The sequence below is a fragment of the Drosophila sulfurigaster genome, chromosome 3 (assembly GCF_023558435.1).
Source record: "Drosophila sulfurigaster albostrigata strain 15112-1811.04 chromosome 3, ASM2355843v2, whole genome shotgun sequence".
Lineage (NCBI taxonomy): Eukaryota > Metazoa > Arthropoda > Insecta > Diptera > Drosophilidae > Drosophila > Drosophila sulfurigaster.
The window spans coordinates 18,416,694-18,438,192 of NC_084883.1; the positions used below are offsets into that span (position 1 = coordinate 18,416,694).

At 41.6% G+C, this 21,499-nt stretch overlaps 2 protein-coding genes across 2 annotated transcripts; one reads left to right on the top strand and one right to left on the bottom strand.

The window, feature by feature from the left end:
* Positions 1 to 2,282: 2,282 nt before the first annotated feature.
* LOC133840823 (cationic amino acid transporter 4) lies at positions 2,283 to 9,756 on the bottom strand. Its single transcript, XM_062272913.1, has 3 exons — positions 9,392 to 9,756; positions 4,999 to 5,442; positions 2,283 to 4,935 (listed from the first exon to the last, which is right to left on the bottom strand). The coding sequence occupies exons 2-3, from the start codon at positions 5,138 to 5,140 to the stop codon at positions 3,074 to 3,076; spliced, it is 2,004 nt and encodes a 667-aa protein (XP_062128897.1). The 5' UTR covers positions 5,141 to 5,442; positions 9,392 to 9,756; the 3' UTR covers positions 2,283 to 3,073.
* Positions 9,275 to 21,358, top strand: LOC133840822 (mucin-2). The gene is made up of 4 exons (XM_062272911.1): positions 9,275 to 9,379; positions 12,992 to 13,060; positions 13,121 to 13,362; positions 13,418 to 21,358. Exons 2-4 carry the CDS (start codon positions 13,019 to 13,021, stop codon positions 21,021 to 21,023), a joined length of 7,890 nt encoding a protein of 2,629 aa, XP_062128895.1. The 5' UTR covers positions 9,275 to 9,379; positions 12,992 to 13,018; the 3' UTR covers positions 21,024 to 21,358.
* The last annotated feature ends 141 nt before the right edge of the window (positions 21,359 to 21,499 follow it).

Sequence of the window (21,499 nt, forward strand, 5' to 3'; positions counted from 1 at the left end):
GTCGTGTTCCACTTTCTACTTCAAAAAAGGTATTTTTGCATGATGTATTATTAGTGCCAGCTCTCGAAAGTTAACTTATCGATATACAATGTTAATGGTCAACGATATCAATACATCACTCTGAGTTTACATCAGCACAATCGTAAATATTAATTTGAGCATACTGTACATTCAACATCATTCAGACAATGTATACATACATACATATGTACATATGCGAACGTAAAGTATGCCTGAAATAATTATTCGATATGCGCAGCGCAGTTTATGATTTCGTTGAGCAGCTGCGACTCACAAAATAAAGATCATTGGCCTACGCAGAGGGAATTATGCCAGCGCACAAGCAGATCAGCGACATGCACATTGCATTACTGCCTTAGTGTTTGTGTGCGTATGCGTGCATGTGTGTGTATGTGTGTGCAGGTAAAGACAACGACAACAACTACAACTACAGGTAGATTTCCATTTCCCAAACTCTGCTTGCGTCTGCATCATCCCCTAAATTGTGAGGGATGGCTGTACACATTCATTGTAGGATGTTGCAGCTGTTGCAAGGTGATTTCCAAGTACATTCGAAAAGCATATGCGTGTTTTTCTGCTGCCTGTTTGCATCCATCTGTCGCTACGATTGCGAGGTTAGCTTGAAAACTATGTACAAATGGCGTTGAGAAAAACAGGAAATACAAAAATATATTACTATACATGCATAGAGTAGCAGAAATAATATGCTACTATTTTCTTGTTCGCTATTAGTCATCAAATATTAATATACAAACAAACATATGTACATATGTACATACATGTACGTACATTTGTTTATGTCTGCTGATATTGATATTTGAGATTACCACCTACGTACTTCTAAATCTAACCTCGCATGTCTTTATTGTCTGTATTTTTTGAATTCATCGCATTGGCATTGGTACATTTCGTTTTCGTCTTCGTTGTCTTCTTCTTCTTCTTCATAACGTTACGTTTTTTGAGCAGCCGGCATCCATCCTATCACCTTGTGCTTCTTCAACAATGCTCGTGCACGAACGAATGAAACGAAATATCGCAGAGCGAAACTTGTCAATGGCATTGGCTGGTTGATATGTTGGTACAGCAGGCGCGTAGTTGTGGATTTTGTTTTTCTCTCAATCTTTTTGGGGGCCATCAAACGCACGGCAGAGAAACAGACAAACTTGGCTTGCCGGAAGAGCAGCAAAATCAAAATACACATTTCATATTAAAATGCACTCATTTTGACTAATTGCAACAGTGCCCAACTGAACAACATTTAGTCATCGCATTGGAGCATCCGAAGTTTCACACACAAAACATACATATTCACACATACATACATGTGTAGAACGCGCGGCTGTGTGAAATTAGCGAGCGTTACTTTTTAAATTTAAATTTAAAGGCAAATACGTTAAGTTCAGTATCAACGGCTATTTGCGCTTGCGAAATAGCGCCAAGCTGTTGCTGCTGCTTAATAAAGCGCCGCCGCCGTCGGGAACTCGTTTTGACTTTGAGCAAATTCTAGCCGCAGAGATTTTTTGTTGTTGCCAAGCTCGTAAGCTCTCGCACGATTGCTTTATGCTCTCAATCCGAGGCCTTGTCTCGAGTAGTGCACAAGCACTCAAACATACATACATAAATATCCATATGTTTGTGTGTATGTCCAAGCACGTGAACATGCTTGGAGTAAATATGCTTCTCTACACATTGTATGCGTCATCACGGCTGCGTCATGAAATTCGAACTTGTTTGTTGTTGACGATGACGCTTTATCTCCGTTCTTTCCCTCCCGCCCAACTTTTACTCTGCAGCTTTATTTCGTTAGATAGACAACTCTCTTGAAATCGCGCGATTCGCGACATTCCAAATGCACAAATTATTTTTGCCAGTCACATGGTTACACTCTCGCATGAAATGCAAAAGTGTATGATACTCGTATAATCGCTCGCATGCAAAAAGTCACGAATATTTTGAATGATAAGTGACGGTATGTGTGTTTATGTGTTTGTTTGTGTGTGTTTGAACCGTTACTACACTGATTACAAAGCTCGTTCGAAAGTTTAGAAAACCATATTGGAATACGGAAGAGTACCTGACTTGCTCTTCGCTGCTTTATCTTCGTTTTAATCTTATTTAACTTGATAAGAGTGTTTTTCTTCTTTTATGTGACTTCTCTTTAGTCATGCTGCGATCTTATTCGAAAAGTAACGATGACACATCGGGGAAGTATTGACCTGCTAAGGGCAAGCAAATGTTCCAGAAATAAAACCATGCACTTGTAGTATTGTTGCAATAAATATTTAATTGTATACATATAATATATCTATATATATCAAACAATTCATCTTTAATAATTTGCAATATTTAATGTAATATTTGATGTACAGAATACATACATACATACATACATACATACATTAATAAAAGAGATGTTGAAAGTATATGTATTTTCTTTAGGTAGACACTTTGACAGTTTACAGTTTACAGTTTAGTTGAGTTTAATAGGAATGAGAGGTACTTTATTAACAATCGTTAGAGGCAGGGATATCCACTAGTGTATATAGACATTGTACGTAGTATATGGGCAGAATAGACATACAGACATACATCGATAAATTACTGTTATTTGTGTATACTCTGACATCATAATATGTAACATATCTTCTCTTCTAACGAGCAATTTGTTATGCCCGCTACCCAAAAGCGTGAAAGGAAACAAAATCTCAGAATCCATCAGAGCTAGAGATACTAAAAATTGACGATAATACTTCATATTATTTCAAAGCGATATCATTTTGCAATGCAATTTGGAATACAGAATACCTACAGTAATCTAAATGGTTCCTGAGAGATTAATTACGATCGGAGAAAGAATAAACAGTTTCAAAGGGCGCACTTTGAAAATGGGTAGCGGGTTTCTCACAGTCGAGACCACTCGACACTAGCTTGCATAATTGTTTTTGGTTTGTTTTCAACATGTTTTCGATTTATCATAAAGCATAACAAAGGAATAAATCAAGAATCTTGTTGCTTCACAGACCATTGTGCTTTTCTCCCAGATGCAACACATCTAATGTGGGCTCTCTGCATTCTCCTCGTCGTACTCCTCCTCGACAATAGGTTTCTTATCCTCCAGCTTGCTGCGACCCATGAAACGTTCCAGGACAGTGTGTTTGGCTGCTGTCGAACTGCGCGATCCCTTAAATGAACCCCAATTGAGCTTACCTGCCTCGGAGGAGGTCATCAGTATGGAATAGGAGGAGCACACTTCGCCCTCTTTGCTGTGTCGTATGCCATAGAGGAAGTAGACGACCATGCCAATCGATACCCAAACAAAGAAGCGTACCCAGGTCAAGGCATCCAGATGCACCATCAGCATAATGTTGCAAAAGATGCCCAAGGCCGGAACAAATGGAACTAGCGGTACCTTAAAGTTGAGGCCGCGCGTATTCTGATTATGCACGGCCATGATGGCAACACAAGTGCTGGCCGCAAAGATGATGAAACCATAGACGATTAGAGCCCACCAGGTGCCAGTGTACAACTCCGTCCAGGACACCTTCAGCTCCAAACAGATGGCAAAGCTGAGCACAATGAAGAGCAGCACGCACACAGAGACCACAGACCCAGGTGCAAAGCGTCCCAAGAGCGGTTCCAGCCAGCGGAACTGCGGCTTCAGGCGACCAGCCAGTGCTCCCTCGATGAGATCACTTGTGGGCGATGCGGTGTCAATGCTGGACTGCGACTCTGCATCCTCGTCGTTCTCATCCTCGGGTGTGTCGGGCGCATAAACCGGATTCGGACTGCCCAGGTGTGTAATCGGACGATAGCGCAGTATGATGACGCTGGCCGACACAATTGTGTAGGCCAGCAGAGTACCAATCGACATGAACTCCACCAGCTTGGCCAAATCAAAGACCAAAGCCAATGCAGCACTCAGCAATCCCGAGATGATGAGGTTCAACAGCGGCACCTGAGTGCTCGTATTGATGCGTCCAAAGCAGCTGAAGAGCAGCCCATCCGAGGCCATGGCATACATGCAGCGGGGCAGCGCATAGAGGGAGCCCAGTAGAGTCGTTGTCATGCCACAGAGTGCGCCTATAGAGATAATGTACTTGGCCCACGGCAGTTGCAATTGACCAAAGGCCTCGGGCAACGAAGCTGCCGGATTAATCTCACTGATGGGTATCATCAAGGTCAAGGCAGCGCTCACAAGGATGTAGCCCAGTGTTACCACGCACAAGGACAGCACCGTGGCAATGGGTATGGAAACCGAGGGATTTTTAGCCTCCTCGCCGGACGTGGCAATCGAATCGAAGCCCACAAAGGCATAGAAACAGGTGGCAGCTCCCGCAATGACGCCACCAAAGCCATAGGGCAAGAAACCTCCTTCCGCTTCGGACCAATTGTTGGCGTCCGCATACCAGAAGCCAACGCTAATGACCACAATCATGACGCCAATGTTGACCAGAGTGAGTATGCTATTGAAGACCGCGGTCGCCTTGACACCGCTGCCCAAAGCTGCAGCATAAATGATGCACACAAGGAAGGCCAACACATCGGGGTATTGCGCTAGACCGGGTTCATGAATGCCGCCCATCAGCGAGAGCGTCGTATTGGCAATCCAGCCGCCCAGCATGGAGTCCACATAACCACTCCAGGCTCGTGCCACCGATGCAGCGCCCAGCATATGTTCGAGCAGTATGTTCCAGCCAATGACAAAGGCCCAAAACTCACCAATCGATATGTAGGTGTAGACATAAGCCGAGCCAGCCTTGGGTACCCGAGTGCCAAACTCCGCGTAGCACAACGCCGCTAGCATAGACACAAATCCGGCTAGCACAAAGGATAAGATGATGCCAGGACCAGCCATTTCCTTGGCCACAGTGCCAGTCAGCACATAGATGCCCGCTCCTACCATATGGCCAATACCTGAAAGCAATCGCGCACTTGAATTGATATTTTAGTTCTCTCACGTCAAGATCCTTGTCTTACCCAGTAGCGCAATGTCGAAGGTGGTCAGACAACGCTTGAGTGGCGTCTCCATCACATCCGCGGGCACCGGCTTGGTGCGATTCATTTTGCTGCATAGGCCAGACATAATGTGTCCCAGTATCGCACGTCTTGAGCTGGGCATATTACTCAATATTTCCTTCTATTGCTCAACCATATGCCACATAATCATTTAAGGTGCTCCCAAGTTCAAGTCGTTTAACACCTTTGTTTTTATTTATACGAATTAATACTGCTTTAATTGGCAATTTGTTGTATATTTTGTGCAGTTTGTGCGCGATTTAAGTTTCGATTTTCAATATTTTCCGGTTGTGTGCGACGTTACACTTGTTGTACACGAAACAGCTGTGACAGTATTGATTTTTCCTTCGGTTCCCCCTCACCGACATTTCATGTACGCCCACACAATTTCGAGCTTTGCCAACACTGTTTGTGGAAAAACACTTTAATCACTGTGAAAAGCTTTTGTCCTAACGCATCCCTAAAGTAATTTTTGTAAAAATGTGAGGATTACACAATTCACAATGGCGTTTCTTAAATATAATTTGAATTCAGATATTAATATTTATACATTTTAATTTCAATGAATCTCAAATTAGCAAAAACATTAAATTTAAATAATAAAATTGTTTATCTTCGTTTAATAATGGTCCTAATTAAATTTTACTCCTCAAAGTATGCTACAATATTTTCAATTCGCTGCAGAGCTACGCGAAACGGTTTTCTAGAAAAGTGTTGCATACTTTTGTGTTCTACCTACAAAATACTGAGAAACCAGTATTTTCGACTGCAGCATAAAGGCAAAACCTTTTTGATTACTTTTTGTTTCATGGTATTTCATTGTTTACATTAGCAGTCATATCAATCCATCAAAAGCCTTATTTTCCATCCAAATTAATGTTGTTCATTATAATGCAAAGCTTTTTTCTTACAAATATTATTATTACTAATGAAAAGATAAGCATAAAAACCATTTGTTCATTAAACTTTGAATTTACAAGGTATATAAAATCTTTTTGCTGACATATCGAAGGTGCAAAAATAAAAATAAATTATATGCACAACCTTCGCCCATTCGGAATGGCCAAAAAATGGCATGACTAGCAGAAGACGGCATTTCCGACCATATGCAATTATACATTTTATACAAATGTACAGATGCTGATCAGTATCAGCACATAAGTTGTGTTGCCCAGCCCATCAAGTTAAATCTTCGTGCGTCTATACGTCCGTCCGTCCGTCCGTCCGTTTATCTCTATGAGAAGAAAAGACCCAAAATATTGGAGTGTGTGTCGCAATTGATATATTCGCAAATTTAACTTCAAAAGACATCAAGTTTTTAATAGTTTTTGTCAGGTATGAAATTTCCTTATTTTCTTTAAGAGTTGCTTTTATTATATTCTAGATAATACATGCTTAAATCGAAAAGCTACAATACACTTATTTATTTATGAAGGTAGTTGTTAAATGGCTTTTATTTCAATATGTGTATATTAAATGTGAATATATGAATATATATTGTGAAGTTAAAAATGTAATGAAATGTTTTGTAATTAAGTGTATAATCAATTGTCAATTCTCAATTCCAATTCCAATAAATATATTATTTAACCTTCAAAAAGATTTTAAGTTCAATAAGCTCATTAGCGACGTTCTTTATGTGCGAAATATAGTTAAATCTTGTATTTCATATTTATGATAAATAAGATAATATTTTTATTTGTATTTTAATATTTTCCGATAATATCGTTAATTGGCTACAGTTCTTACAGATCGAAGATTGTGGCTTCACAGACTTTTGTGCAGTTGTGTCGCTCACTTTGAGGTCGAGCTCACTTGCGACTTGTTCTCCCAGGAATCATCCGATGATGACGCAATGCGTTATTGGAAGTATTCTCGGTTGTCAATCAATGTCCCTTTTGTGTGCTTAGAGTTTTGAAGTAGTAAGTTGTTTTTTTCTTGTTGACATGAATGCAAAACTCCATGGCCTCAAAAGTGAGTATTGAAAAATAGAAATACTTTGACACTAGGCGTAGTTTTGCGAGTTATTTTATTATTTTTGAACTTTTTTGACTAGTTATAAACTAACCAAAGGGGCACAAGAAATAATGATAGACAATAATTAAGTATATGTTAATATGTATAATTGAATATTTGCACACACATTTTCATACATATGTAAATAGTACAAGCATGTCTCTAGGCTATAGGTGTGTGTGTTTTTTTTTCTACTTCACTGTCTGTGTGTGCTAGTGTGTGTGTTGTTTTTTATACGTCCCTCCAGCGTCAGCGGACATAACTAAGTATGAGCAAAGACATAGCACACATAGCAATTCGCCGTCGTCGTCGCCATGACCGCTTGGCGTCTGTCACCAGCACGAAGCGGACGCTGGGCACCCAAAAAATCCAACTCTGACTTCGACTATACTATAGTATACTACTACTATATGTATGTAGGTATTAATACCTGTTCGGGATGATCGGCGCGCAATGACTGTAGTACAAGTGTGAGTACAAATACGAGTACTCGCGTAGTTGCATGACCAGCTCAGCGTTGAAGTCGATGTCGATGTCGCTGTCGATGTCGAAGCTGGCCACGATTTCAGTTACGACAATGACGGATTTTGGCATTTCGGCCCTAAAATACATACAGAGGTGTTAGCCATTTGAATTTGACGTTGCGGATCTTTCAGCTGAAGTTGTCGCCGCATCGCGTCGCCTTCTCGCTGCTGTCGTTGCTGTTGCTGTTGCAGCACCTGGGACCGGGTCAAGATGAAGAAGACGCAGTGCAGCGGACAGCGAGTAAGTTCGGCTCACGCGACTGACTTGCGCATAAATATAAAAATGCATAACATAATAAACGCAGCAGCTCGACGAACATCCAACACCCTATGAATGGCACTTGTAATTAATTAAACTTTGAAAAGGTCATTGGTCACATGGAAAACTTACAAATTGTAATACTTAATATTTTACTCTTTTAATAGTAGTCATTTATTATTATTTAATATGATTAATTGAATGTGTACAGGAAGAAAATAAGAATAAGATTTAGGGATCATCCCAAAACATTTCGAAGGGAGTTTCGGGGTTATAGAAGTAGCTAATTTGTAATAAAAGATTTCTAAAAAAGGTCATAAAATATGAACAGAAAACCTGAAAGTTGATTAGCTAACATATTTAGCACTTAGCTGATAATAACATATTTATTCAGTTTTATTTCGCATTTTACGAAAACGTATTTAAGCAAAGCTGTTTTTTTCTAAACAGAATTAATCCTCAAAGTGAATGACAAAATGTCAAATGCTCGAGTTCAGTATTAAAGCTTTCTGATAAAAGAAAGAAATTAGCTAAAAATGTTTTTTGTCAAGAGCATTAATACTGAAAGTGAATAACAAAATGGCAATGGTCATAGTTCTAAAGTAACGATTTTTGATAAACGAAAGAAATTAGCTAAAAATGTCAATTCACAAACATAACTAGCAAAGAATAAATATAATTTCATTCAAAAAGATTTAAGAATTATCTCATGTTTTGTATGACGCAAGTAGCGGTAGAATAAATTAAATTAAACCTGGAACAATGCTGAACAAATAAACAAAGTTGAGCATTTGAAATAAATATAATTTTATTGCCATTTGAAATATTAAATTTTACAACAGCTGAGCTGGAATGTTAACCCAGCCAGCGACATTTAAAAAACGAATATATTCGGATATTTCTAAGACGAAACCTGAATATTACATCACGTAATAGAAAGCAATCCTTAAAAGGACGAGCTGCAGATTGTATTTGGTTTGGGAGAAGGTGATGCACATCGCAGTGTAAATACTCGACAGCTGAGCATTTGGGGAGCGTATTCATTGTGGGCTTGGACGAGGTGCAATTGAAAAGTATCTGGAATCTTGCCACATTTGTTTACAATGCAATTGGCACAGAGTTTGTTGTCGCATTGTTCAACACTGCACAAATTAATATAACTGCTTGATCAGGTCTCGCGAGTATTCAAAAAAATAACAAAAATAAAAAAACAAAAATTGTAAAGTAAATAACTCTTTTGTGGCCGGCCGTGCTGCTGTTTTAGCTGCTGCTCTTTCGCCCGAAGTTGATGTCGTCGCTGCCGACGTCGCTGCTGCTGCGACAGCGGCTGCTGATGCTGTTGTTGTTGTTGTTTTTGCACTGACTGCGCCTTTGGATTTTGAAAGCAGTGTTGTTCCAAACGAATTTAGTTAAAACATGCTACGTGTGTGTATAAAAACGAAGACGCGTCTTCTCGAAGCTTAGTGCGACAGCGAACTCTTAACCAGCCGGCGATCCAACCTAACTCATATTTTTAAAGCGCCGACCACTCGACAATTCCAGTAAGTTTACTTACTTTTCGATCAAGTGCATTCATTTCAATTCGAAATTCAAAAGGCCATCTCCTAACGGATTTCATCATTGTCCAGAATAATGCATTGCATATGTTTTGTTATCTCGTTTCTTTCGCTTTTGTGTGTGCTGGAAAGGTTTAACCTATTTTTGGAAATCAAGTAAAAGTGAAATTTTTGGGGATTCTCGACGAAAGTGAATTTGAATTGAAAGTGAATTGAAAGTGCTTATGCGTTGCGAATATTCTTAAAAAGAAATTAAAATTTAAGCGCTTTCGGCTTTAGCGGCATACGAAAAAACCTGATGTGTGAATTATTTAATTTTAATAGAACTATTAGCATATTATTAACATTTTCTTCAACGCTCCGAATGACAAAATATTCAAAACAAACAAAAATATCAATCAATTAAATTCGATTTCAATTCTGAATTGCGAATAAACAATGAAGAACAAAGAATTATATTTTAATGCTGATCACGACTTAACATAGTCCGAACATAATTACATCTTTAATCTCTAAGTACATTTGGCAAAGTTTATTTAATGAATTATGGATAATTTGTTAAGTCAAATGGTAGATTTAATTATAGATTAGGCAACGCATTAGGCATGTAACCGCATAAGCAAGGCCGAATTAAAAGTGATCAAACCGCATTAATGCCGCAAAGAGCTCAACACCAATCAAGACAACTCGTTAAGCCGACAAGGTTTTGAACAGGTAATTGAGGGAGGATGAGAATGCCTTCCTCACTAATGAAGAAATCCCTTGTGGGTGTCAAATATCGTGCAATAAATTGCCAAGCCAAATGTTGCGGATTGCGGCTATTGCGGCAATCCAATCCAATAATCCGAGGTGAATAAACATTGGCCAATCTTTGGCGCGAGACACACAAAAAGTCTGCCCCACTTACTCGACATTTGTTGCCCTAGACTCCAACGGCAACTGCTACTCTACTGAACTAATGTAATCTGAGGATGAGGTCGACACACAGATACCCTATTTACATTACCTTATACTTGTGTGTAATTTAATGCCATTAATTTGATTGCAAAAGAAAGACTTAATTATTAAATATGCGGGGACCTTTCAAATTGACACCTATTTTTCGCAAAAATGTTAATAACTTTTTCCACAGACCGAATCAACAAAAAAGAGACAAACAAACAACCAAATCGAAAAAAAAACCTAAGCGAATAAATTTATTAAAAGTCGGTTATTATTGGGCAACGTATTGTATGTTTTATCGGTTGATTCGCGAACAAGAGATTTAAATACTAAGTTAAACATTGGAGTTGGATAGAGTTTCGTGTGTGTGTGTGTGTGTGTGAGGAGATTAGTGAAAAATGAATATTATGGTTAATTTGCGTGTTGTGCGAATCAAGCAATCAATTCCATCAAAATTGCCGGATATACTCGAATTCATCTTGACATTATTATCGAATGAACTATAGCATATATCAAATATAATTACCCCACAATTATGACTCTGCATAATTAGTTGGACTAATGCACTCCACACTACAACACTTTGCTTCATTGATGTCTACTGTCCACTTGCAATCCACACAATGCAGTGTCCACAGTCCACACCCAGCGAGATGGCCCACTGAAAGGTGGGTGCTATGTTAGTTGCAGATTATACACTATACACTATAGTATCCATCTCAGATCTGTTTGTATTCAGACTTTATAATATGTACACAATGCGTGGCTGTGGCGGCGTCAAGCCTGTTGGGTAATCACCTGTTTGCCATGACGAATACGAATACGAATACAAATACGAATACGTATTCGAATATGAACACGAATACACAGATGAATAGAGACGCCTATGTGTGATGCGCCCAAATGGCAAAAGTTCACGGCAAGATCATCAATGTCCAAGTTATTATTTATCTCATTTTGTAACCAGTCAATAAAATCTGTTTTTTTTTTTCTCGCGCTCTTGCCCACGGGTATGACGACTCAAAGGTAGTCAAGATGCTAAAGATGTGCTAAGATAGCCGAGAGTGAGAGATCTAATCAATTCCGTTCCGTTCCGATCCGTTCCAGTTGGGTGATAGATGCGGATGCTTAAGTTTTGCTACTTGCTGACATTAACGAGATTAACGGTACCGACATTTTGACCAGGACTGTGTCTTAGTTTATAAATACATCAGTGTCAATTTATTAGCATATTTAACAAGTTCAGCAATATCACTTTCATTTGTCTCGTTAATTTATGAATGCTCATCCAAGCTGAGTTGGCATGAGAACACCCAACATTACCTGTTTATTATCCCCCCACACATACTCTCGTACATACTTCAATTCTATATTCCCAGTAAGATAAAACGAATTTCAATTAACGCCGAATTGCACCGGTGACTTTTGCTGCTGCTAACGAAACAACGCAAAAAACAATGCAAACAACAAACAACAAATAAAAAAGAATATAATGAATACAAGTAAATGCTGCATGCGAAAGTGAAAAAAGATACAATGAAACCAGTCAATATTTCAAAATTTTAAATGTTGAATTAAATATAACTATACTGAACATTCGAAATTCGAATGCAAAATGAGTACAACACAAATACTGGTACAAGTGTGTACGACATTCATACGCCCCACGCCGATGATCATACAATATGCACAAATTGCGCATTAATAATTTAACATATCAACAATAGCCATAAGCCAAAAGAAATAATAATTTAGGGATTCCAAAATGTTCAAGGTCGCCCCCGTTGCTTTTACAACTCGACTCGATCCGCATCGCATCGAATTGAATAAACATCTATGAATGAATACTATTCACAACATCCACTCGAAATGTGGAAGCTGTGCATATCATCTTCAACTTTCGGCGTCCGTATAAATAAGCTGTCCGATCATTTGACGTTTGGATAAACATAGTGTTTTTTTACTGTCCCTCTTTCTGCCGGCTATAACACACTAATTGCTAACTGGCTAGCTCTGTATACCCTGTTATCATCGGAAGTGTAAAAGAGAGTCTCATTTGCTTAACAAAACACAAAAGAAAAGACAACTTTGACATTTTGAAAATTGATTAAGTGCTATTCCATTCTTCTTCCTCGGTTGCATAATATTGAGTATGGATTTCAACAATAAATTTCAGAAATAAATATAGCCTTGACTTTTGGCAAACAATTATTCTAATTAAGAATCAAAATTATTAGAGTGAGTAATCCAACCAATTTATGCGATCTACTATGAGACAGGGTATGAGACTGTTGATTACACCCAACTGCAGCATGTTTGCTTGTTTTATTATAACTGTTTTACAACAAATTTTGACTAATTGTAATTTTGAACCGGTTGGAAACATTTTCAGAACTGGTTATCAAATACCATCTGAAATAATTCACATGAACAACTGTCAATATATGATCAATGTGTCCCAAAATAGAAATTCAATTCCAAAATCGAGTGACGAATGTTATTTGTCAACAGTTTGGACAAGCGTTCTAACTATTTTCTTGTTATAGAAAATACTTCAAAGCAGATGCGCGCTTTACATGTTGAATAATAGAAATACAATTTCCATTTCTATTAATATTGTATCTGCATTTTAATATTCAATTTTCATTTACAACAGGTTTTGATTGAGCCGCAATACACTAAACATGGTCCGAGCTGGCCATATTATACTCTTGACTCAACTTTTGGTATGGATTTCGCATGGAGATGCCTAATCAATTTGAGCTAATAGTTTATTGCTTTTAAAGGTCATTGCGAACGGGGTAGATCTACGAAATGATGATGATTTTGCTAATAACGAAGTCAGCCCAGCCGAGGTGGCACTTTCGTTTCCCAGAGTATCTCGCAAAACCTCTTCCATCGATGGTAACATAGATAAAATCGAAGTCAAATGTGATACATCGAATGGCATGATAGTAGAGGTTGAATTTGCCGAGGTATTCAATGGAGTTATTTACAGTCAGGGATACTACAACGATCCCAAGTGCAGGTATGTTCTCTTTTCAAGGTAATTTTCTCAGAATAAAAGTTATGATTTTCCTCAGATATGTGAGCGGTGGAAGTAACGAACAGAGATATGTATTCAAGGTGCCCTTCGATGGTTGCGGTAGCAAGCCGTCCTGTTCGCTGTGTGCATCTGTTGATAATATTCTGATCATTCAGAACGATGAAGATATTCAAGAAAGTTGGGACACAGCTCGCAAAATAACATGTAGTCGCAGTGATGAACAGGAAAAAACGGTTTATTTCAGACCATTCGTTGTGGATATGTTAGAAGTGATATCAGTTGAAACCCCAAGTGGCCCAGTTCAATGTTGGATGGAAATAGGAACAGGAATACCACCAAATATTAAGCCTATAAATTACACATTGAAACTTGGCACAGATATTACTTTCACCATAAATGTTAAGCAATCGGTGCAATCGTGGGACATCAACATCCTACAATGCTATGCCTCCGATGATCCAGAGTTTGATGCACGCACTACAAACAAATTACAGCTTTCCGATAAAAACGGATGCTCAATTAAGGAAAAAATATTTGGAGAATGGAAAAGATTTGAGTCCATTCCTGGTCAAACTTTAACTTATTATAATACATTGAAAGCATTTAAATTTCCAGACAGATCTCAAGTTTATCTTAAATGTGATATCGAACTATGCAATGGCTCTTGCGATAGAGACTACAAGTGTGGTGGCCATATACCAACAACTGTGCCAACATTGCCTACTAATAAAACGCCGCGCTGCTATCCTGGTTCAACTGATTCTCGTTGCCCACAAGAGCCAAGGACAACGGTTGCTCCCAACTGCTACCCAGGATCAACAGATCGGAGGTGCCCACAATCACCCAGAACTACATCAACACCTCGCTGCTTCCCTGGATCAACAGATCCTCATTGCCAGCCAGCCACTTATTTACCCCCGACTACAGCCAGACCTCCAGTAACACCAGCTAAGCCTCAGTGCTATCCTGGCTCAACCGATGCTCGCTGCCCGCAGCAACCTAAAACTACTTCCGCTCCCATTTGTTATCCAGGATCACCTAATCCTCGTTGTCCACAACAACCCAAGACGACGTCTGCTCCCAACTGTTATCCAGGATCAACTGATCGAAGGTGCCCTCAGCAACCTAGAACTACATTGCCACCAACTACATCACGACCTACAGTAACCCCTAAGACGACTTCCACACCCATTTGTTATCCAGGATCGCCTAATCCTCGTTGTCCACAACAAGCTAAGACGACTTCTGCTCCCAACTGTTATCCAGGATCAACTGATCGAAGGTGCCCTCAGCAACCTAGAACTACATCGAAGCCCCGCTGCTTCCCTGGATCAACAGATCGTGATTGTCAACCAGCCACTTATTTACCCCCGACTACAGCGCGACCTTCAGTAACACCAGTAAAGCCTCAGTGCTATCCTGGCTCAACCGATGTACGCTGCCCGCAACAACCTAAAACAACTTCTGCTCCCATTTGTTATCCAGGGTCGCCTAATCCTCGTTGTCCACAACAACCTAAGACAACATCTGCTCCCATCTGCTATCCAGGATCGACTGATCGAAGGTGCCCCCAGCAACCTAGAACTACAACAAAACCTCGCTGCTTCCCTGGATCAACGGATCCTGATTGTCAACCGGCTACAACTCTACCTTCGACTACATCACGACCTACAGTTACACCTAAGACGACTACTACTCCCATTTGTTATCCAGGATCCCCTAATCCACGTTGTCCACAACAACCCAAGACAACGTCTACCCCCAAGTGTTATCCAGGATCGACAGATTCTCGTTGTCCACAACAATCTAAAACGACATCTACTCCAATCTGCTATCCAGGATCGAAAGATCCTGCATGCTTAAATTGTTACCCTGGATCACCAGATCCAAGATGCCCAAAGGTTGCAACAACCAGAAAGCCTGGATGTTACGAAGGTTCCAGTGATCCAAATTGTCAGCCTGCCACTTATCTTCCCCCTATCAAAACCACTAAGATTCCGGGAAGCCAAATTACTCCTTCAAAGCCTAATTGTTTCGATGGATCTACTGACCGCAGATGTCCGCAAAAGCCGAAAACAACGCCATTGCCTAACTGTTATCCAGGCTCGACTGATTCTAGATGCCCACAGCAACCAAAGACAACAATTCCACCAAAGTGCTACCCTGGGTCCAGTGATTCTCGATGCCCTCAGGAACCCAGAACTACAACTCGCCCACAAATAACTACGACAAAACCAAGGTGTTATCCTGGTTCAACTGATCTTCGCTGCCCGCAAGAGCCTAAAACTACAGCTGCTCCCAATTGTTATCCAGGTTCCTCAGATCCGCGATGCCCACAGAAGCCAAGAACTACTACAAGGCCCAGCTGTTACCCTGGATCGACAGATCCCGATTGCCAACCAGCTACATATCTTCCACCAACTACAGTTCGCCCATCGATTACAACATCTAGGCCAAAATGTTATCCAGGTTCAACTGATGCAAGATGCCCTCAAATACCAAAAACAACTTCCAAACCAAACTGTTATCCAGGATCTACTGATCCCCGTTGTCCACAACAACCTAAGACGACATCTAAGCCAAACTGTTATCCTGGATCCACAGATCCTCGTTGTCCGCAGCAACCTAGAACGACATCTAAGCCAAACTGTTATCCTGGATCTACAGATCCTCGTTGTCCGCAGCAACCTAAGACGACAGCTAAGCCGAACTGTTATCCTGGTTCGTCGGATCCACGATGCCCTCAGGAACCAAGAACTACATCGAAGCCCCGCTGTTACCCTGGATCGACAGATCCCGATTGCCAACCAGCCACATATCTTCCACCAACCACAGTTCGCCCTTCGATAACAACTTCCAAGCCAAATTGTTATCCAGGTTCAACAGATACAAGATGCCCACAACAACCAAAGACAACATCTAAGCCAAACTGTTATCCTGGATCTACAGATCCTCGTTGTCCGCAGCAACCTAAGACGACAGCTAAGCCGAACTGTTATCCTGGTTCATCGGATCCACGATGCCCTCAGGAACCAAGAACTACATCGAAGCCCCGCTGTTACCCTGGATCGACAGATCCCGATTGCCAACCAGCCACATATCTTCCACCAACCACAGTTCGCCCTTCGATAACAACTTCCAGGCCAAATTGTTATCCAGGTTCAACAGATACAAGATGCCCACAACAACCGAAGACAACATCTAAGCCAGACTGTTATTCTGGATCCACTGATCCTCGTTGTCCGCAACAGCCTAGAACAACACCTCGTCCCAACTGTTATCCGGGTTCGTCGGATCCTAGATGCCCTCAGGAACCAAGGACTACACCGAAACCAACAACTAAGGCAACTGTTAAGCCTGCATGCTATCCAGGATCAAAAGATCCCGAATGTTTGAATTGTTTCCCGGGATCCCCAGATCCAAGATGCCCAAAGGTTCCAACAACCAGGAAAGCTGGATGCTACGAAGGTTCACGTGATCCAAATTGTCAACCGGCGACATACCTCCCGCCAATTAAAACAACTAAGATTCCGGGTAACCAAGTTACTCCCTCAAAACCTAATTGTTTGGCTGGATCTACTGACCCTAGATGTCCACAAAAACCGAAGACAACGGCTTCACCAAACTGCTACAGAGGATCTTCAGATCCTCGATGCCCCCAAGAACCCAAAACTACATCAAAACCACGTTGCTACCCCGGATCTAACGATCCCGACTGTGAGCAAACCACTTATCCACCGCGGACTACAATTCGACCTCCGATAACTACATCTAAACCAAGATGCTATCCAGGATCTGCGGATCCTCGGTGTCCTCAGGAACCAAGAACTACTACAAGACCCAGCTGTTACCCAGGATCTGCAGATCCCGATTGCCAACCAGCTACATATCTTCCTCCGACCACAGTTCGCCCTTCGATAACCACATCTAGGCCAAATTGTTATCCAGGTTCAACTGACGCAAGATGTCCCCAACAACCGAAGACGACAGCTAAGCCAAACTGTTATCCTGGATCCACAGATCCTCGTTGTCCGCAGCAACCTAAGACGACAGCTAAGCCGAGCTGTTATCCTGGTTCATTGGATCCGCGATGCCCTCAGGAACCAAGAACTACATCAAAGCCCCGCTGTTATCCTGGATCGACAGATCCCGATTGCCAACCAGCTACATATCTTCCACCAACCACAGTTCGCCCTTCGATAACTACACCAAAGCCAAATTGTTATCCAGGTTCAACTGATGCAAGATGCCCTCAAATACCAAAAACAACTTCCAAACCAAACTGTTATCCTGGATCTACTGATCCCCGTTGTCCACAACAACCTAGAACGACATCTAAGCCAAACTGTTATCCTGGATCTACAGATCCTCGTTGTCCGCAGCAACCTAAGACGACAGCTAAGCCGAACTGTTATCCTGGTTCATCGGATCCGCGATGCCCTCAGGAACCAAGAACTACATCAAAGCCTCGTTGTTACCCTGGATCTACAGATCCCGATTGTCAACCAGCTACAAATCCTCCACCGACCACGGTTCGCCCTTCGATAACAACCTCTAGGCCAAATTGTTATCCAGGTTCAACAGATACAAGATGCCCACAACAACCTAAGACAACATCTAAGCCAAATTGTTATCCTGGATCTACAGATCCTCGTTGTCCGCAGCAACCTAAGACGACAGCTAAGCCGAACTGTTATCCTGGTTCGTCGGATCCACGATGCCCTCAGGAACCAAGAACTACATCGAAGCCCCGCTGTTACCCTGGATCGACAGATCCCGATTGCCAACCAGCCACATATCTTCCACCAACCACAGTTCGCCCTTCGATAACAACTTCCAGGCCAAATTGTTATCCGGGTTCAACAGATACAAGATGCCCACAACAACCGAAGACAACATCTAAGCCAAACTGTTATTCTGGATCCACTGATCCTCGTTGTCCGCAACAGCCTAGAACAACACCTCGTCCCAACTGTTATCCGGGATCGTCGGATCCTAGATGCCCTCAGGAACCAAGGACTACACCGAAACCAACAACTAAGGCAACTGTTAAGCCTGCATGCTATCCAGGATCAAAAGATCCCGAATGTTTGAATTGTTTCCCGGGATCCCCAGATCCAAGATGCCCAAAGGTTCCAACAACCAGGAAAGCTGGATGCTACGAAGGCTCACGTGATCCAAATTGTCAACCGGCGACATACCTCCCGCCAATTAAAACAACTAAGATTCCGGGTAACCAAGTTACTCCCTCAAAACCTAATTGTTTGGCTGGATCTACTGACCCTAGATGTCCGCAAAAACCGAAGACAACGGCTTCACCAAACTGCTACAGAGGATCTTCAGATCCTCGATGCCCCCAAGAACCCAAAACTACATCAAAACCACGTTGCTACCCCGGATCTAACGATCCCGACTGTGAGCAAACCACTTATCCACCGCGGACTACAATTCGACCTCCGATAACTACATCTAAACCAAGATGCTATCCAGGATCTGCGGATCCTCGGTGTCCTCAGGAACCAAGAACTTCTACAAGACCCAGCTGTTACCCAGGATCTACAAATCCCGATTGTCAACCAGCTACATATCTTCCTCCGACCACAGTTCGCCCTTCAATAACAACCTCTAGGCCAAACTGTTATCCAGGATCCACTGATGCAAGATGCCCCCAACAGCCGAAGACAACATCTAAGCCAAACTGTTATCCTGGCTCCACTGATCCTCGCTGTCCGCAACAACCAAGAACGACACCCGGTCCTAACTGCTACCCTGGATCGTCTGATCCTCGGTGCCCCCAGCAACCGAGAACTACAACTTATCAACCGCCTATTACAATTCGACCTCCGATAACTACACCAAAACCAAGATGCTATCCAGGATCTGCGGATCCTCGTTGTCCTCAGGAAACAAGAACTACTACAAGGCCCCGCTGTTATCCGGGATCTACTGATCCCGATTGCCAACCAGCTACGTATCTTCCTCCGACCACAGTTCGTCCTTCGATAACTACGTCGAAGCCCAACTGCTATCCAGGATCAACTGATTCGAGGTGCCCTCAACAGCCAAAGACAACATCTAAGCCAAACTGCTATCTTGGCTCCACTGATCCTCGCTGTCCGCAACAACCAAGAACAACACCCGGTCCTAACTGCTACCCTGGATCGTCTGATCCTCGGTGCCCCCAGCAACCGAGAACTACAACTTATCAACCCCCTACTACAATTCGTCCTCCAATAACTACACCGAAACCAAGATGCTATCCTGGATCGTCTGATCCTCGATGCCCCCAGGAACCGAGAACTTCTACTTCTCAGCCCCCTACTACAATTCGACCTTCGATAACTACATCAAAGACAAGATGCTATCCTGGTTCAACTGACCCACGTTGCCCACAGCAACCTAACACGACACCATCACCTAATTGCTATCCAGGATCGAACGATCCTCGGTGCCCAACAACTAAGACAACTGCTACGCCAGCATGCTATCCAGGATCCAAAAATCCTGCATGCTTAAATTGTTACCCTGGATCACCAGATCCAAGATGTCCCAAGGTTCCAACAACTAGAAAACCAGGGTGTTACGAAGGTTCAAGTGACCCAAATTGTCAGCCGGCTACTTATCTCCCACCAATTAAAACAACCAAGATTCCCGGGAACCAAATTACTCCCGCGAAGCCTAATTGCTTTGAGGGATCTTCTGACCCTAGGTGCCCTCAAAAACCGAAGACTACTTCTTCGCCAAACTGTTACAGAGGATCTTCAGATCCTCGATGCCCCCAAGTGCTCACAACTACATCGAAACCCCGCTGCTACCCAGGGTCTACTGATCCCCAATGCGAATCAGTTACTTACCCACCCCGCACTACAATTCGTCCAACAATAACTACCTCTAGACCAAACTGCTATCCAGGTTCAACTGATCCTCGATGCCCACAACAACCGAGAACAACACCTAGACCCAATTGTTATCCGGGATCATCGGATCCTCGATGCCCTCAAGTACCAAGAACAACTTCGAAGCCACGCTGTTACCCTGGATCCACTGATCCCGATTGCAAGCCAGTAACTTACCTTCCACCAACTACAGTTCGACCATCAATAACTACGTCTAGACCCAATTGTTACCCTGGTTCAAGTGATCCTAGGTGCCCACAGCAACCTAAAACGACTCGTACACCCTGTTATCCTGGATCGTCTGATCCTCGCTGCTCCCAAAACTTGGTCACGACAACATCGCGGCCTAATACTACACCTTCTTATTGCTTCCCAGGGTCTGTAGATCCTCGTTGTCCTGACACATATAAGGGTTCAACTCCTATTCCTGACACGTACTTGCCGCCTTTAAGTAATCCAGGCTATGATAGGACCATAAGAGACGCAAAAAGCCAATTCTTCACAGAGATTAACAAATTGGCTTCAACAGACAACAATGTTTTTGAGCTAGATGATGATGATGAGAGTGAAACCTCTAGAAATAAACGCGATCTGAGCGATAAAGATATAGACCCAATAGCATATAATGAAGCCAGCGAAGATCTTCTATCAAGAAAAATCATGAAGCGTGAGTTTAATGAGCGTCCACCGGAAAGAGAGGTTATTTCCTTTACCCTCGGCATTCGAACAGGGATTCAAGTGAATTAGACCGATTTGTACAATAGTGCATTGTTATAGCCGATAACGTAGCTCTCTCGCAATAAGATTAACTTGTTAAAAAAAATGATATATTATGATATTTATATATATATATATATATTACTATTAAACATAATCATTCAAATATACTCGAATTTAGTAATAGTCTCATTTTAAGTATTTTCAAATTTTAACGAATGATTCATGTACTCGATCAGAAATTCTCGTGAATTTAATTGACACAATAAACGATACAACAAAATTATAAAAACTCGTTGTGATTTGGAATTTATCAATAGATTTAAGAAACCGGGTTTCCAGAGTATATGAGGGTTGAATGACTTCATGCCTTTAAAAAATAAGTATAACAGGCAGTCGCACGCGCCTCTGAATCCTAAAATATAGATATTCTTGTTAAAAATTAGATAGGTTGCCACACATATAGACAAATGTTATTTCAATGATAATATTTTTTCCTTTAGCAA

Bases quoted from the DNA above. Each gene is read 5' to 3' on its own strand.
- LOC133840822 (XM_062272911.1), top strand. From the start codon at position 13,019: ATGGTCCGAGCTGGCCATATTATACTCTTGACTCAACTTTTG. The intron at 13,061-13,120 runs GTATGGATTTCG...TTGCTTTTAAAG, and splicing joins TACTCTTGACTCAACTTTTG to GTCATTGCGAACGGGGTAGA. The intron at 13,363-13,417 runs GTATGTTCTCTT...GATTTTCCTCAG, and splicing joins TACAACGATCCCAAGTGCAG to ATATGTGAGCGGTGGAAGTA.
- LOC133840823 (XM_062272913.1), bottom strand. From the start codon at position 5,140: ATGCCCAGCTCAAGACGTGCGATACTGGGACACATTATGTCTGGCCTA. The intron at 4,936-4,998 runs GTAAGACAAGGA...GATTGCTTTCAG, and splicing joins CTTCGACATTGCGCTACTGG to GTATTGGCCATATGGTAGGA.